At 39.2% G+C, this 17111-nt stretch overlaps 2 protein-coding genes across 3 annotated transcripts in view; one reads left to right on the top strand and one right to left on the bottom strand.

The window, feature by feature from the left end:
• Positions 1-12035, bottom strand: part of ATP6V1A (ATPase H+ transporting V1 subunit A) — a 63643-nt gene extending 51608 nt beyond the window's left edge. The window contains exon 1 of the mRNA XM_020879694.2: positions 11930-12035. The gene's annotated coding sequence lies outside the window, so the exon portion shown is untranslated. The remainder of the gene's footprint in view (positions 1-11929) is intronic.
• A 739-nt stretch (positions 12036-12774) lies between these two features.
• The window catches only part of NAA50 (N-alpha-acetyltransferase 50, NatE catalytic subunit), a 29720-nt gene continuing 25383 nt past the window's right edge, over positions 12775-17111 (top strand). Inside the window, exon 1 of one of the 2 annotated variants that reach the window (XM_020879696.2) lies at positions 12775-13092. In XM_020879696.2, coding sequence (XP_020735355.1) covers positions 13085-13092 — 8 coding nt within the window. In that variant the 5' untranslated portion in view covers positions 12775-13084. The remainder of the gene's footprint in view (positions 13093-17111) is intronic. The other variant, XM_020879695.2, reaches the window with a different exon arrangement.

Below are 17111 nucleotides of genomic sequence, written 5' to 3'. Positions count from 1 at the left end.
ACTCAGTAAGAAAACTACACAATTAAAATGATGGGCAAAAGATCTGAAGATATACTGCACAAAGAAAATATATGAGTGGCAAATAAATACATGAAAATATGCTTAATACTAGGAGAATGCAAAGGAAATAACAACGAAATGCCACCTAGCAGGATGGTTAAAATTTTAAAAGACTGACCACAGGAAGTGTTGGTAAGGATGCAGAACTAGAACTTTCATGTACTGCTGGTAGGAATGTAAAATGTACAACCACTATGAAAAGCAATTTGGCAGTTTCTTACAGACCTAAGCATACACCTATCATATGACCCAGTCATTCTATCCTTGGCATTTACCCATGAGAAACAAAAGCTCATGTCCAAACAAAGACTTTTACATGAAAGCTCATAGTCACTTTATTCACAATAGCCAGAAAGCAGAAACACAACCCAAATATCCATTAACAAGTGAAGGGATAAACAAATTGTGGCATTTGTGGTGTACAGTGAATGTTGTTGTTGCTGTTTAGTTGCTAAGTCATGTCCGACTCTTTTGAGACCCCATGAACTGTAGCCCACCAGGCTCCTCTGTCCATGGGATTTCCCAGGCAAGAATACTAGATCGGGTTTCCATTTCCTTCTCCAAGGTTTCTTCCTGACCCTGATCAAATGCATGTCTCCTGTGTCTCCTGCATTGGCAGGTGGATTCCTTACCACTGCGTCACCTATGAATACAGTGAATGTGCTTGCTGTGCGCTTAGTCACTCAGTTGTGTCTGATTCTTTGTGACCCCATGGACTGCAGCCCGCCAGGCTCCTCTGTCCATGGGGATTCTCCAGGAAAGAATACTGGAGTGGGCTGCCATGCCTTCCTCCAGGGTATCTTCCCAACCAGGGATCAAACCCTGGTCTTCTGCACTGCAGGCAGATTCTTTACCAGTTGAGCCACGAGGGAAGCCCAAGAATACTGGAGTGGGTAGCCTATCCCTTCTCCAGGGGACCTTCCTAAACCAGGAATCGAACCAGGGTCTCCTGTATTGCAGGCAGATTCTATACCAGCTCAACTACCAGGGAAATCCAATACAGTGAATACTCAGCAATTAAAAAAGAAAAAAAAAATGAACTGGGCCTCCCTGCTGGCTCAGTGGTCAAGAATTCACTTGCCAATGCAGGAGACACGAGTTTAATTCCTGGTCCAGGAAGATCCTACATGCTGCAGAGCAACTAAGCCTGTGTGCCACAACTGCTGAGCCTGTGCTCTAGATCCCAAGAGCCACAACTTCTGAAGCCTTCGTACCCAACAGCCCGTGCTGTGTGCAACAAGAGAAGCCACAGCAGAGAAGTCTGCCCACAGCAACTAGGGAGAAGCCCTGGCTCTCCGCAACTAGAGAGAAGTTCATGCGGCAATGAAGACCCAGCACAAACCAAAAAAAAAAAAAAAAAGAAATGAATCATTGATGCCTATAAAAGAGGTAGAACTAACCCACAGTGATAGAAAAGAGATCAGTGGTCCTTGTGGACAAGCAGTGGGGAGGTATGAAAGGGAGGGATCACAAATAGGCAGGAGGAAATTTCTTTTGAAGGTGATGGACATGTTCACTACACTGATTGTAGTGACAGTTTCATGGGTGTATACATATACCAAAATGTCAAACAATACATCTGAAACACATGCAATAATGTCAATTATACTTCAATAACACTTAAAAAAAATAAAAGCACAAAGTATTGACAATATGACTCCTGTAAGGGCATAATGCTTACACAGAATAAATTGTATTCACTTTTGTTTTTACTTGTTAGCTAACAGTAATTAAAGACCATATGGCTTATACTAATAAGAGAAGCTTAACCCTGGGAATATTGTAGATGCAATGGCTGGAAACAACCAAATGGGCTTTTGTCTGTTTTGAACCAACTTACGTGGCTCCTGATAAGGCTGTGTAGGTACTCACTTGTCCAGTCAAGTTCAGCAAATCATGGGACTTTCCATAGTCCCTTAAGAGCTCAGGAGTTTATTAGTCAGAAATGCCTCTAAAGTACTTACTCATTTATGTTTCAGATCAAAGCTTAATGACAGTATCTTTGGTGAGGATTTAGGAAAAGAATCCTATGTTGAACTGTTGAGCCATGAGGCATAGAAGGGTTTGTCTTCTAATACTCAGGCTAAACTCTAGTATTTTGGATATCAAAGTTGCTATAATGCAATAACTCATTTGGAGGGTGAAAGTGGAGGGAGTTATTTGTTGTTTTATTCTACTCTGAGGTAGAAATAGTTTACAATAAAGTTTACAAAATAGTTTACAGTAAAGAATTAATAGTCTATCTTTCCCTGCTTATAGGTGTTTCCCCCACTCTCCTTACCCAACAGTATTTTTGGGTGAGGATGAGATCATATTTAAAACATACACAAATAACAACAGCAGGTACTATTAATCTATTCAAGCACTGCAGGTGTACCAATTTAAGACTTGAGCATCCTGTATTTTAAGTGTCTACTCTGGATCATATAAAGAGTCTTGTGTCACTTAGCCTATTCCTTGGATTAATAAAAGGTATTTTTCTCCTTCTTGAAACAAATCAAAGAGGACACTGAAGAGAAGCATGCTATATTCAAAATAATCTGTGGATATTGTAACTCAATAAAGTCTCTCACTGCCTAAATCTGCCTAACCCTAGGACTAGGACTTATAGAGTCCAGTAAGTCCATTTTTCACAAGAAAATATACAGTTATTCTTACACTTAACTAGTTATCACACTCTCAATGTTCATATTAACGGGCAATCTGATTCCCTAGGTTTTATTTCAGAGCTCTAACAAAATTGTTTTCGTACATAAGATCAGCAAGTTTTCCAATTATTAACAACTGTAGTATGCCATTCTTTTAATAATTTACATTCAAACTTCAACTGATAGAATTTCAACGTATGAGTCACATAAACAGCACTTTAAATTGCATTTACAACGCTTACCATTCTTAGAGAGTAACAAAAAGTCATGACATTTGTCAGACCTTATTCTCATACTGATATTGTTATACTAATTAGATACGATGGCAAACTATGCTATCATGTGATGGTAGGTCACATGTAATACAGGGATGCTAAAAATATTAAAGGCATTTAGCTATTCAGCTTCCCAAAGACTCAAGCTAAATGGCAGATTTTGGCAAAATACTGAGGACAAACCTGACCTTCAGTGCATCCCTAAATGGAAGAATGATTTGGCAATACCCACCAAAATTCAAAATGTACATATTGTTTGACTTGCCTCTTTAATTTTCAGGAATTTACTTTATCTCCTAACAAAATATCTACTATAGCACTATTTCTTACAGCAAAAAAGGAAAAAAAAAAGAATGTCCATTAATATGGAGAATACAGCAAACATCACTTGTGGTAGTATGAGAGGTTGTGGTGTTAAGACGGTAATCTGGAAAAAGACTCTTTTCCTTCAGAGTTCTATTACATATGAACTGTGTGACACTGGTGGGCATTTAATCACTCAGCCTAAACTGCCTCATTTGTTAAATGAGGATTCAAACAATACCTAGTCTCCTAAAGTTGTTGTGAGTCTTGCATGACTTAATTGAAGAAAAGTGCCCAACACAGGAGTAAATTATCAATAAATGTCATAGGATGATGATGGTACATTAGTACAACTCAGTACTAGAGGATTATTAAAAAGAATGAGGTGTCTTTAACTGTATCAATGTGGAAAAATCTCCAAGGTAATATTGTTAAGTGAAAAATGTAATGACCAGAATATGATGAGATGCTACCTTTGTGAACAAAGAGTAAGCATGAAGAGGGAGAAAACGCACATATGTAAGAATCTAAAATTTTCACTATATTTGTACATGTATCATCCATTCAACTTAATTAAAAATATTGAATGATTAGATGTGTGCTAAAACAACTAAGCCAGGGGATAAAATTACTATATGTATCTAATTAGGTGAGCAAAGAGCATAGTAACTAAATAATAATGGCAAACATGCATATAGCTCTTATTATACATATACCAGTAATTCTAATCACTTTTCTTATTCATTTAATCTTCGCAATACTTAATGAAATAACTATACTCCTAATATCCTTATTTTAGAGCTAAGAAAATGCAATACAGGAAGATAAAAGAAACTTCCCCAGGATTTGAGCCAGTCTGGCTTTAGTACTTATACACATAACCTCTTTGCTAGCTATACTGCCTCTCAATACTACTCTAAGATTACTTTTATTTATTTTTGGTTGTGTTGGGTCTTCGTTGCTGTGAGCAGGCGTTCCCTAGTTGCAGCAAGCTGAGGCTACTCTATTGCGGTACACGGGTTTCTCATGGTGGTGGGTGGCTTCTCTTGTTGGGCAGCACTGGCCTAGGGCACTCGGGCTTCAGTAGTTGTGGTTTGCAGCCTCCAGAGCACAGGCTCAATAGTTGTGGAGCATGGGTTTAGCTGATCCCCAGAATATGGGAATCTTCCTGGACCATGGAAGATTGGCAGGCAGATTCTTATCCATTGCACTACCAGAAGACCTAAAATTACTTTTTATTTATATATATCCCAACTCTTTTCAAAAAGAATTCGTACATTCTTCAAAAATGAAAAACAGAACTCCCATGTGATCCAACAATTTCACTCAGCTATTTTTTTTGAAGAAAGTAAAAACATTGATTAGAAAAGATATATGCACTCCACTCTGTTCTCTGCAGTATTACTGATGATTGCCCAATTACGGAAGCAACCAAGTACCCATCAACAGATGAAAGGACAAAGATCATGTGGTATACACATACAATGAAATATTTCTCAGCCATAAAAAACAATGAAATCTTGCTATTTCCAACAACATAGATGTGGATGCTTTCAACAGGTAACAAATCTCACTCTAAACCATCTGCTGTTTTCCATTATGACTTTGAATAATATATTAATTTCAGACTCTTAAAAGGACCGAAATCAAGTACAAGATTAGTAATTAGTTAAAATTACTTTTAATTTTGCCTTACAGGCAACCTTGCTTGAAGCTTTCTTAAGGAGAGTTAATCTTCTACCTAGTTTTTTTACTTACCAAAACCCAAATGTGGACTTCGCCTTATGCTGTCATATGATTACATCAGGTGACAGACTCCACACTTGTGCAATATGTTCTATTATCCCCAAAGAAGAAACCATTTCTGGAAGACTTAATATTCACACAAAAATAAAATCTGTAACCCTATCTTATAATGCTTATCACTTTCCTATGCATTTTTGATGACACCTTCTTATTGGGTGCCCATGGGTTATCACATATACAAAGTTAAGGAGAGTTTATGGAATTATCAGTGTAATTTATACACTTTCCCTTCAGATACTTAAGTAAATAAGACAAAAAAAATTTCAGATAATTGCCATTTCTGGCAATCCCAAACAGCGGGACTGATGGATAGAAGAATATGTATTTTTAATATAAACAGATACTATCTTATTGTTTACTTAAAAAAACACCCCACAAAATTCTAACAATTTATATCTTCGCTAGCATTTTGAGAAAATCCTCTATCACACATCCCTGCTACCAGTAGGTTTACCACTTAATTTTTACTAATCAGAAAAAAAATTTCATTGTTAGAATACTGATTATTAGTGAAGTTACATATTTTTTCATAAGTTTGTAGAATGCTTCAATTTTTAAGTTCTGGTCATATGCTTTACCCATATTTTTGTTTTGTGCACTTTTAACTCTTCAACTGTTATGCATATTTCAATTCTCTTAAATCTATCTTCTATTTTTGCCATTGAAATATTTTTCATTTCTCTGTGTTCTCACAATCCTATGTTTACTTCCATGACTTTCAGATTCCCTATCTTGGTTTAAAAGATCATTACTACATTTAGAATGTAAATATAAAAACAATTTTAGGAACTAACATTTTTAATATTTTAAATATTTAAGTTTTTAATCCATCTTGAAATTGGTTTCTGCATATGCTACAAAGTACTGGCTCAATTTAATTTCTTCCAGACAGATAAGCTGTGTCAGTTATATTTACTATATATGTCCCCTTTTCTCCCACTGGATTGAAATATCACCTTGCCATATATTAAATTCCTTTATAGTATGGGTTTACTTCTGCTTTTTAAAATTCTGCTGAACTCACAAAGACCTAAAAATATACCTTCACCTATAAACTTAAATAACATGTTCATTATCGAGATAAGTTGAAACATTTTCACTTAGATATTCAAGTAACTAAGAAATCATCATTTAAATGGCTCAATTCTCCATTTCAAATTAAAAAATTTTTGCTGCTCAAAGCAATTAACACTAATTGGAGAAACTCAAAACATACAATAAATTTTAAATCTTTCTTAAAACTCTTAATCTAGAGATAATTACTTATTTTGCTGAATTTCCATCATCTTTTTCACATATGTATATACAATCATTATTACAGTTTCTGAATCATGCCCTTTCTTCATTTTTATAAATGTTTTCAAGTGTAATCAGTCTTCTCTACTTTATTTTTAAATAAACACTTAAAGAATTAAATTAAGAAATAACTACAAACACAACATAAAGTCTGGTTGTTTTTCATTGCTCAAGCACAGGTGGAGCTCTTCTGCATTATATCATGCATGGCACGTTGTTGATATAATTTTTAAAAATGTCAACAAAAGAACAATAGTTTCCACAGATAGTACTAAAATTCAAAATTGGAAATTTTATTGTAGTAGCTAGTCATAATACTGAGGGCTTGCCAAGTGGCTCAGTGGTAAAGAACCTGCCTGCTCATGCAGAAGATGCAGGAGAATGGGGTTTGATTCCTGGGTCAGGAAGATTCCCAGAAGAGGAAAGGGCAACTCACTCCAGTATTCTTGCCTAGAATATCCCATGGACAGAAAAGCCTGGCGAGCTACAGTCTATGCATTCGTAAAGAGTTGGACATGACTGAGCTGAGCGACTCAGCATGCACTCAAAGTCACAATATTAACGCCAAGAAAACAGCAACAAAAAACAGTAGGTTAAATCTCAAAATACCTATGAAATACCATCAATTTTTGAAAACTAACTGCAGTTGGGAAATTCATTAAATCAAACTATGAACAAATAAAAAAGTGAGTTTAAAATAATCATTAGATAATTTTATTCACACAGTAACTAATTATAAACATGACTTTAATAGTTCCAGGTAACAAAATTTATTACTATGAAAATATACATCTATTTCAGCTGACTATAAATACACACACTCTGTCTATGTGTTTACTATATATATATAATATGTATATACTGTATATATAAAAGAATACAATTATATAAACCAAAGTCACTTTCAGTTCATAGCAGGGAACAAAAACATAGTAGCTTTTAAAGTCTCTACAGAAAAATGTAAAATATGGTTACTGATCATAATTTATTTCACTATAATAGAAAACTTGATATTAAAGAGAATATTCAATAATCTCTTCATAAAATCTTTCCTTAGAACAAATGAGTTATTTTTTCAGGATTAAGGTGAAACATAAACTTATGCTAGCTACACTTCAATTATTATTTAACTTACTGATATTTTCCAAAACAAAAATAAGATATAAAAACATTTAGAATAAAGGGCAGAAATTTAAAATATAAGCACAAACTCAAAAGTCCCTCCTGTACAGGTTGGGATAACTTTAATACATTTCTATAAGAATTCAGAAATAAATACCTCTTTAAACTGATTCCACATATTAATGATCACAAGCTCTGGAAAATCTTTATACAGAAAATATTGTCCTTGCAGTTGCCAAAATAATGGGCTTTATATTGATATTTCTTAGATTCTATTAATAAATCTGTTTTAGGGCTTCCCTGGTGGTCCAGTGGTTAACAATTCACTTTGTAATGCAGGGGACATTGCTTCTCGGCCTTTTGGCTAAGATCAAGTGTAATGCAGGGGACATGGGTTTGATACCTGGTTCAGGAAGATCCCACATGCTTCGAGGTAGCTATGTTCGTGTGCCACAACTACCGAAGGTGGTATGTCTAGAGCTAGTGCTCTACAACAACAGAAGCCACCACAACCAGAAGTCTGAAACTAAAGAATAGCCCCATCTCACAATCAGAGAAAAGCCCGCACAGAACGAAGACCCAGTGCAGCCAAAAATAAAGATAATTAAAAAAATAATAAAATTTGTTTCAGAATCTTTGCTAGAGGTACATTTTTCTTGCTATTGGTAATAGCCTTATTTCAAAGTTTACTCCTTGCTCCATAACCCAAACTTGCTGCTTAATTTTATAGTATATCTAAAAGTCTCCATTAGAAATTCAGTATGTTATGTATACTCAAACTGTTGTTGTTCAGTTGCTAAGTTGTATCCAACTCTTTGCAACCCCATGAACTGCAGCACATCAGGCTTCCCCGTCCTTCACTATCACCTTGAGTTTGCTCAAATTCATGTCCACTGAGTCAGTGATATACAAACATCTCCTCTGTCGCCCTTCTCCTCTTGCCCTCAATCCTTCCCAGCATCAGCTCCACGATGGACGGCAACTAGGTATCAGTAAAATTAATTTTTAAAATGTACAAAGTATGTACCAAGCCCTCTGCATTCATGATCTAATTTAACAGTATCTATAGCACAGATTTAAACATGAGGAAATTTAAGCTTAGATTAAGTAAACTGTCCAAGGTCACACAGCTTAAATATGTGGTAAGGCCAGACTTGAACCCAGGTCTATACGATCAAGAAATCTATTCTTGTAAAGTTTGTACAATCTTGCTTCAAATTTAAATACCACTTAGTTTTAAAAATATTTTTCACATAGATTATTTAGGGTTTCTCTAACTTGAAATCTTAATACTCTTGACAGAAAGGTCCTAAACATCAAACCCTAAGCCCCCAATCCCAACTTTTCTAAAAAGCATATAACTAAAGTGGCAGTGCTGAAGGATGATCTACTTTTAGTCTAGTGCTATAGCACATGTAGCCTTTTACATTAAATACAACTCACTCCACTTTCCTTCCCTCCCATATCATCCAAAACATTAAAAACATGCTGTGAAAATAAGTTGGTCATTATGCTAATAAAGACCACCTGAAGTTTATATCTATTCTATTGACCATGATTTTGATGGCTACTATTGACAATTTATGAGCTTCCCTGGTGGCTCAGAGGTTAAAGCGTCTGCCTGGAATGCAGGAGACCCCAGTTTGATCCCTGAGTTGGGAAGATCCCCTGGAGAAGGAAATGGCAACCCATTCCAATACTCTTGCCTGGAGAATCCCATGGAGGGAGGAGCCTGGTAGGCTACAGTCCATGGGGTCGCAAAGAGTCAGACTCGACTGAGACTCCACTCACTCACTATTGACAATTTATACTTGAAAGCTTGTATCTAGTGCATTACCTTAGAAGGCACTATGATCTGCAGGAATTTTAAAACTAGCTTAATCTCCCTGTCCAGTTGTCTCATACTCAGTCAATAAACAATTTATTCAATGCCTATGAAGTACTTCATCATCCAGGAGCTAAAGACAAAGAGTAGGGACACTGTCCTTGAATTCCTAGGAGTTTTCTAGTTTATTAAGGTACAGCCCAGCAAACAGTAATTAAAAACAGTGTTCTGGAGGTGAAAATAGAGGAACAGAATATTGTGCAGTATTTTACAGAAGTGAGTGCCTAGCTTGGCTCACAGAGGAAGAAAGCATTCTTGGTGCCGGCCATAATCTATAAAGATAGTGACATATAAGCAAGACTTCAGAGTAAGCATACAAGAGGTGTTGGGGACTCAAACACAAGAACCCCTGTGTGCCATTTAATACTGAACTTCAGCACAGTTCTCTAATGAATGTTAAGATTTCTATATAGGGAATATCCTGGCAGTCCAGTAGTTAGGACTCATCCCTTTCACTGCCGAGGGCCTGGGTTTGATCCCTGATGGAGGAACTCCCTCAAGCCGTGAGGCATGGCCAAAAAAAACCCGAGAGATTTCTACATATAATACTCATTGATAGACAAAGCTAGTCTCACCATGCCACACACAGATCAGTTGTTTGTGAAAACTGTGTACAATATCAGAACGCTTCTTCAAATTCAACTTTAATAGTAATTCAGTCACCAATTCCTGCTGCCAATCTTCCAGATTTCATTAGTGGTCTAAATGATTGCTTTAATAAGATTCCTAAAATGAGGGGAATTGTGAAGTAAAAGTGCAAACTCATTCAATCTCTTTCACATTGACATTTTCTCCTCTAGTACTCAATCCTTTTTAGCCTGTTTTCTCTATCCCATTTTTGGACTTAAAAGAATCCTTATTATTTGGTGAATTCGTCTTATTTGGTGAAATGTCACCTGGGCAATGAAGAAACACTGCTTATGTTTTTCTGTCCTCTAGAGACCAGGGAATCTCACTCTTAAGCAAATTAATAGATAAAACTATGTATCAGTAGCAGACATACTGAAACATAAACATCTCAACAGAAAAGGTATATACCAATAAAGGTATATGCACAAAACAGTAAAACTGTAAAGCATAATAGTGGTCTTCATTACTTAGAGAAAGCAAGAAAGATCTTTAAGATTATCTTATCTAGTAATGAGCATCAATAGGCAAGTTTCTCTATTTTTGAACTTGGCTTTAAGGTTTAACTGAGAAAATGATTTTTCAGATTAAGAAAAAGTGTAATTTAAATTTTAAAAATCAAATTTGTAATTTCTGCAAGTCCTTTCAATTTAAAAGCAGGAAGGCACTTTCTGAGTTTGTAGCATAAACAAGAGTTTAACCCCAAACAGAAAAACATTCTTCCATAAAGCACACTGTTTGGGGTCAAAACATTGGTTAGGTTACTACACATTGGTTACTACATGAAATGGGAGTACACTGGGTTGGGCAAAAACTTAAACAATCATTTCTGCACTTTCAGAAAATACTATTCATCAAAATCTGAAGAGGTCACCTGGAGTTTAACAAACAGGGAAAGGAAGGATACAAATGCTATTTAATATTAATTTAGCATTAGTTAAGGAATTGATTGGGAGTAGAGATTAAGCAGGCTTTTAGGGAGAAAAGGCAAAAGGATGTCAAAGGCAAAAAATATTTAGACTTAACCTCCTTACCTTTAAGTTTACGGTCAAACACACTGGTTTATTATCTTTCAATTTGTTTCCGTAGAATTACTCCCTTTCAGGGAAGTCAGTTCTACATAAGCTACCCTGGGTCTCCGGTAGATCATAACATCGCAACACCATCTTTCAACACCTCCTCATTCAATCTAGACTGTCGCAGTAACAACACTGCCTGTTTTTGAAGCTAGTGCAGCTTTACTCTTTCAAGTATCCTCTCCGTTTCTACACCATAAAATTGGAGAAGAGAAAGGTAAAGAGCCACCTTTTACCCTTCCAGACCCATGCAAAAGTTGTGAATATCTTTTGCAGGGATGTCAGATAAAAACTCAGAATTACTGAAAATGCACACTAGGAAGCAGTGTGCAGTGACTCTGCAGTGAGAGAGTGTCTGCATCGCGACATTCTCTCCTAAGCCTGTCTCACAGGAGACGCCTCTGCCTCCGGGGTTTTTCCTATCTCCCGGTTCCCCAGTCGGGAGCTTATAAGGGGAAGACCTTACAAGGCCTCTGCCAAAGAACAGGCTTTGGGGGTTGAGTCCTGGAGACTATCCCAAACCCCAACTAATGCCTGAATCAACCCCACTACCCGAAGCCCCAAAGACTCGAATGGGGAACCATAATGGCCGCACTCACCCCTAGCCCCAAGAAAGGTGAACATCTCAACCCCTAAGTTGCAGGGGCGACCACGGTGGCGGGGGGAGGGGGGGCGGGGGTCAAGATAAATGGAGAAACGAGATCCTCGGCGGGGCAGAATGACAACAGGAGAAAGCCTGGGACAGCAGAGGCCACTATTCACATTCTCTCTTCTCCTCCTCCTCCCACCCCTTCTATCCCCGCCAGCCGCCGGTTACCGGTCGCCGCTCACCTGCCGGGGCGCGAGGTGCAGAAACTGTACCGATCACCGACCAAGAGGCTCTGTCACTGCGGGAGGGGAAGTCTTCAGCTGCAGACGGGGGCGGGCGTAGGTCGTCACGTGATCCCGAGCTCCGCCCTGTCAACCCCAGCCGGGCTGGCTGCATCTCCGGGGCTTGTATTTTAGCGGATCGTTTGAACATTAATTTCCTTGAGATTAGATTTTAGAAAGGAAAAAAAATGTCCACAAAGATCAGGTTGTAAAGTGCAACGCAGAACGCTTGGGTAGAACGGGTTAAAGTGCACTGCTAAGGAAGTGACGTTTACGCAGTGGTCTAGGGACCGGAAATGGCAATGGAGTTCCGTCCCCGTGGGGCCTGCCTGTAAAATCCCCAGGCTTAGAGGTTTGGTCAATCACGTGATATCGAAACTGAAAAGTGTTGGACATAAGCCAAGTTACCTAGCCAATTGTTGACTACGTTTATTTGTCTTAAAAGCACCTCATTACTTTCCACAGGCTTCTTTACATTTAGAGGAACAAGATTTATGAAATCTTTTTAGGAGACAGGTGTATTTGAAGGTCATACTGGAGACTACCAGCTGGGAAGACCAGAGTCAGGGAAGACTGAGCTTGTTGGAAGTGCGAGAGGGGAGAGGGAGGGGTGGAAAAATCCGGATTTTGCCGCTAGGGCCTACCAAGCAAGCCTCACAAGTGTGTCGTAAAGAATGGGAGGAGGAAGATGACGCCAGAGGGCACAGCCCAGTAGAAAGATGGAGGTCTTAAAGTGGAGGGGGGAGGGTACGGGGAGGCCTGGAGTGCGGCTGCGCGAGGGGTGGCCGACGCGCCGGCGCGCAGAGGGGGCGGGGTGAAAGGTCATAGCGCGGCGGCTGGTCTGGCTGGTGGCGGCGGGCGGGAGGCTAGTTCCCCGTGTGCACGTGTGGAGAAGCTGCTGCACTAGCGCGGCGGCGGGAGGCACCTCCGCCCCTTCCGAAGACGCAGGGCCGCGCTAAACTCTCGCGGCCTCCGTCACCCGCTCAGCTCCTTGCCTTAGGCGAGGAGGCCGGCTTGTGGGGTTGAGTGGCCCGAGCTGAGGGCGCGGAGAGCTCAGGGCGGCGACGACAACGGCGTTGATATCGGTGGTAACAACGGCCTCAGCAGGCGGGGAAGATGAAAGGGTGAGGAAGGGCAGCAGGGCAGGGCCCGACCGGCGCGGGAGAGGGGCTGTGAAGGAGGGATGAGACTCTGGATGAAGACCCGGCAGTGGGAGGTTTCTGGGCTTCTCTGCACACGGAGGGGGCGGAGGCTCGGCTCGGGCTGTTGGCGGGCTGAAGGGCCAGCGGAGGTAGGACCCGGGGAACCCAGGATTGGGGCTCGGAGGGCGAGTGCGGGTTACTTGGAGAAGAGCTGCTGAGCGGGACGGCGGGGAAAAGCTGTCGTGAGGCTCCTGAGGCCTCCTGCTCCCCGGGAGCGAAGGGCAGAGCCACCCGCGGCCCGGCACTCCGAGGGAGCGGTCCGGTTGTCCACTTCAGATCCAGGCTCGACACTGAGAACTGTGGTCTTTGACACCTTTCGGGGTTATCCACACTTGGAAGCGGCGCAGAACCTTCTGGAGAGAGCAGGAGTTGGAATAAAGAGCACGGATAGCAGTATTCAGAGCTAGTGACTCAACTGGATTTGGGTTGGGTCAGAGCGAGTGGAGGAGGGGGAGAGAGCGTGAGCACTGGAGACTTGGGGTGCCGAAATGTTGAAGGGAGTGTTGCTCATCAATAGGTGGAGCTATTGCTCCAGCACTTTACTATTGCTCGTGGGCCGAGAGGGAGTCCTGGGTGCCTAGCAAGCTTTCTTAAGGTGTTTGGCAAAGTTAATCTTTCACAGGTTATCTCTTGGACAAAATTAGGGATTATTTTGGTTCGACTATTTCCATTTGGATAAGATGTCAACTTACTATTCAGTTACACGCTGTCAAAGTATTAATTACATAAAACGGTGTTTTAAAATATTGACGGAGTTAGCCCTTGCTTGCCTTTACCCTCCTTAGAGAAAGAAATGGAATCTTATCAGTGTTAAAAGCTTTCTGAGGTGGCTGAGTTTTTTCTGTTATAGCAAGTCAGTTAAAGAATTGTAACTATGTTTTGAGTTAGGGAAGGCTTTCAAACTGTTCCTCAACCCTTTTGAAGAAAGAGTAAAAGTCCGTGTTGTAAGTAATCTCATACTGCCTAAAACAAGGATTTAAATACTACTTTAGTGTGTGTATGGGGCCTCCCAGCTGTTAAAAGAATCCACCTGCAATACAGGAGACAAAAGAAACGCTGGTTCGATCCCTGGTTGGGGAAGGTTCCCTGGAGGAGGAAATAACAACCCACTCCAGTATCCTTGTCTGGAAAATTCCATGGACAGAGGAGCCTTGCGGATTGCAGTCTGTGGGGTCGTAAAGAGTCCCGCGCGACTGAGCGCACACGCCACTTTTCGTGGTGTGTGTATGTGTTTGAGGCCGCAGAAGAGGTCCAAGAAAATTTAATTTGATCTTTGTTGTTCAGTTGCTTAGTATTAACGTTTAGAAAAAAGTGAAGAAATTTTCGCAGTTCGTGCGTTATTTCACATCAAGTTCTAAAGAGTTCCAATCAGGATACTAATTGGGGGTATGGGAAGTATGTGCTGCACTTGAATCATAATCTAGAATGTTGGCTATTTTATATGTAATCCAGTATAACTTGGCAAGTTTTATCTCTTTCTTTCCTTGAGTATAAGTGCTTTCTCTTACTTGTTTTTGTATTCTCATTGGCACTCAATACTACTTGCTTTTGTTTAATAAAAACGAGGCTGAAGAGTTGGTGTTGAGGTTGTCCACGAATTTATAAAGGAGGGTCTCCAAGGAATTATTCTGGATGTTTATATCCAAATTCTTTTGGTCTGGCTCAGTCTGCCTAGGATGTAATGCCCTTCCTGTTACTAACTTGGCAATAGAAATGGGGTCAAACAGCAGTTAATATTCATAATCTACCATCAGTTAATATACTCATGAGGCAGTTAAGAGTCCTTAAGTCGAGTTCCTGTCACCTCTCATGATTGGGAGCTTAAGATCCTGTTCCTAATGGTAAACTTTTAACGTGATTTCAGAGGAATAGACCTTTTACTTCTCAGATGAACTAACTCCTACTTAAGATGGAACTTGAAAGTTTTTTTCACTTGTTAGTCTTATTCTTAAGACTGAACAAATGAAGACTAGATGTTATTTAAAAGATTTTTAAGGTCCTTGAGTTCAAAGATGTGTATTGCTGTGTGCAATGTAGTCAGTGTTAATAATCCTGTCTCTTGGTTTATAAAGGCCTATGAAAATGAAACAGTGGTTCTGTTTATGTGGTTTTTGTAGGAAATTTTATTTGCTAAGTTTTTTTTTGGATACTGAGCTGATTGAACTGTAAGTTCGATAGAAATACCTAAAACTGGAAACATGTAGAACTCCTAACTCTAAATTAATGTACTGTTTGAATATTTTGCATTGTTACCTATATTGTCTATCATTTTTAAGCTTTTTTTTTTTTTTTTTAAAGCTTTTAAAACTTAAGTATCCTACCTGGTTTGTTCTTCATATTTTTGGTTTATTAGTAGCAGTAGGACTTTCTACGGTATTGGCGTGTATTTGCTTTTCCGCCAAACAAGATAGATTTCTAGTTATTAATTACCGCATGTTTATATGCATGATCTAGAAATTTAAAGTATATTACTTGAGATGTTACTTCCTTTGTACCAAGGTTGCTTGTTTTTTTATGAACCAGAGACTATGATTGAATTTGTGGGAGGTAAGCTGATTATTTTTATCTGTTCCTCTCTAGGGAGGGTGATACTCAAGCAAGAAGCTATGTTGTACACAGCCCGGACTGAAATGGCAGTGTAATTAGTCAATACAATAGAAAGTAAAACTGAATCCACTTACCCTTCAACTGGAGCAAAGAGGTGTAAATTCTAATAAAGATGTCTAACTAGATGTGAATACACGTGAACAAAGTAAAGATGATAGCACTAATAAAGTAAATAAAACTGTAGTTTACCAATTGAAGTGTTAAAATACAAAGATTCTGGGAACTTCCCTGGTAGTCCAGTTGATAAGACTCCACATTCTCAGTGCAGGGGGCCTGGGTTTGATCCCTGGTGAGAGCATTAGATGCCCCAAATCACAACATCTTTACTTTGGGTATTGGTTGAAGGGCTGTGTTGTTCAGTTGCTAAACTGTGTCTGATTCTTTGCACCCCATGGACTGTAGCCCTCTAAGCTCCTCTGTCCATGGGGTTTCTCAGGCAAAAATACTGGAGTTGGTTGCCATTTCTTTCTCCAAGGGGATCTTCCCAACCCAGAGATCAAACTCCTGTATCCTGCATTGGCAAAATCATTGAGCTGTTAAAAAAAAAAAAAAGTCCTAACAAATATAAAGGAGATTAAAATGAACGTAAACTGCAATATGATGTCTATTTTAAGATCCAGATGAACAGGTATAACAGTATCATAAATCATAAGATCAGATGTTTGCATCTGTCTGTAAATATGAACTCTAAATTTATAAAGTATATCTACTACCAATATAGATGTGTGCATTGGTAAGTAATGCTGTGTTGTCATCAGTGTTATGATCCCCGCCCCCCCCCCCCCCCCCCCCCAAGTTACGGACAGCTCTTGGTGAAGTTCTGAACAAAACACAGAATAATCAAGAATTTGCGGATTAGAAAGGATTTTTAAAGGCTATTTATAAAGGCATTATCTTTCAAAGCCAGTGCTTTTGCCTAACGAAACAAGTATCTATATTAAATTTCATTTTGATCAATCCTCTCTTTTGGTCTGTAGAAATCCTTTTGACTCTTGGTTTTATGTCTTCCAGCTTTGTGCCATCTGAGAAGATATACATTTTCAATTATTTAAATGGTGTCCTTTTTTCTTTTTTAGAAGTGCAGCCTACAGAAACCATTAGAATACCAGTAGTATCAATAGAAACATCTTTTCCATCATAGAAATGTGAATTGTATGGATTATAGTTTAATAACTACAAAATTATTTAATTGTGCTGTCATAAAACACTCTTTTCTCTTAAGCTGTTCTCTTCCGTCATCTCCTAGTCACGTTCATTCAGTGCCTGACTTGCTAGCAAAATGTTAGTCCTGTCCTGTCCAATATAGTAGGGACTAGTTAACTACAGTTGGCTGT

The sequence above is a fragment of the Odocoileus virginianus genome, chromosome 4 (assembly GCF_023699985.2).
Source record: "Odocoileus virginianus isolate 20LAN1187 ecotype Illinois chromosome 4, Ovbor_1.2, whole genome shotgun sequence".
Classification (NCBI taxonomy): Eukaryota; Metazoa; Chordata; class Mammalia; order Artiodactyla; family Cervidae; genus Odocoileus; species Odocoileus virginianus.
This window is presented reverse-complemented; position numbering and strand designations above follow the sequence as displayed.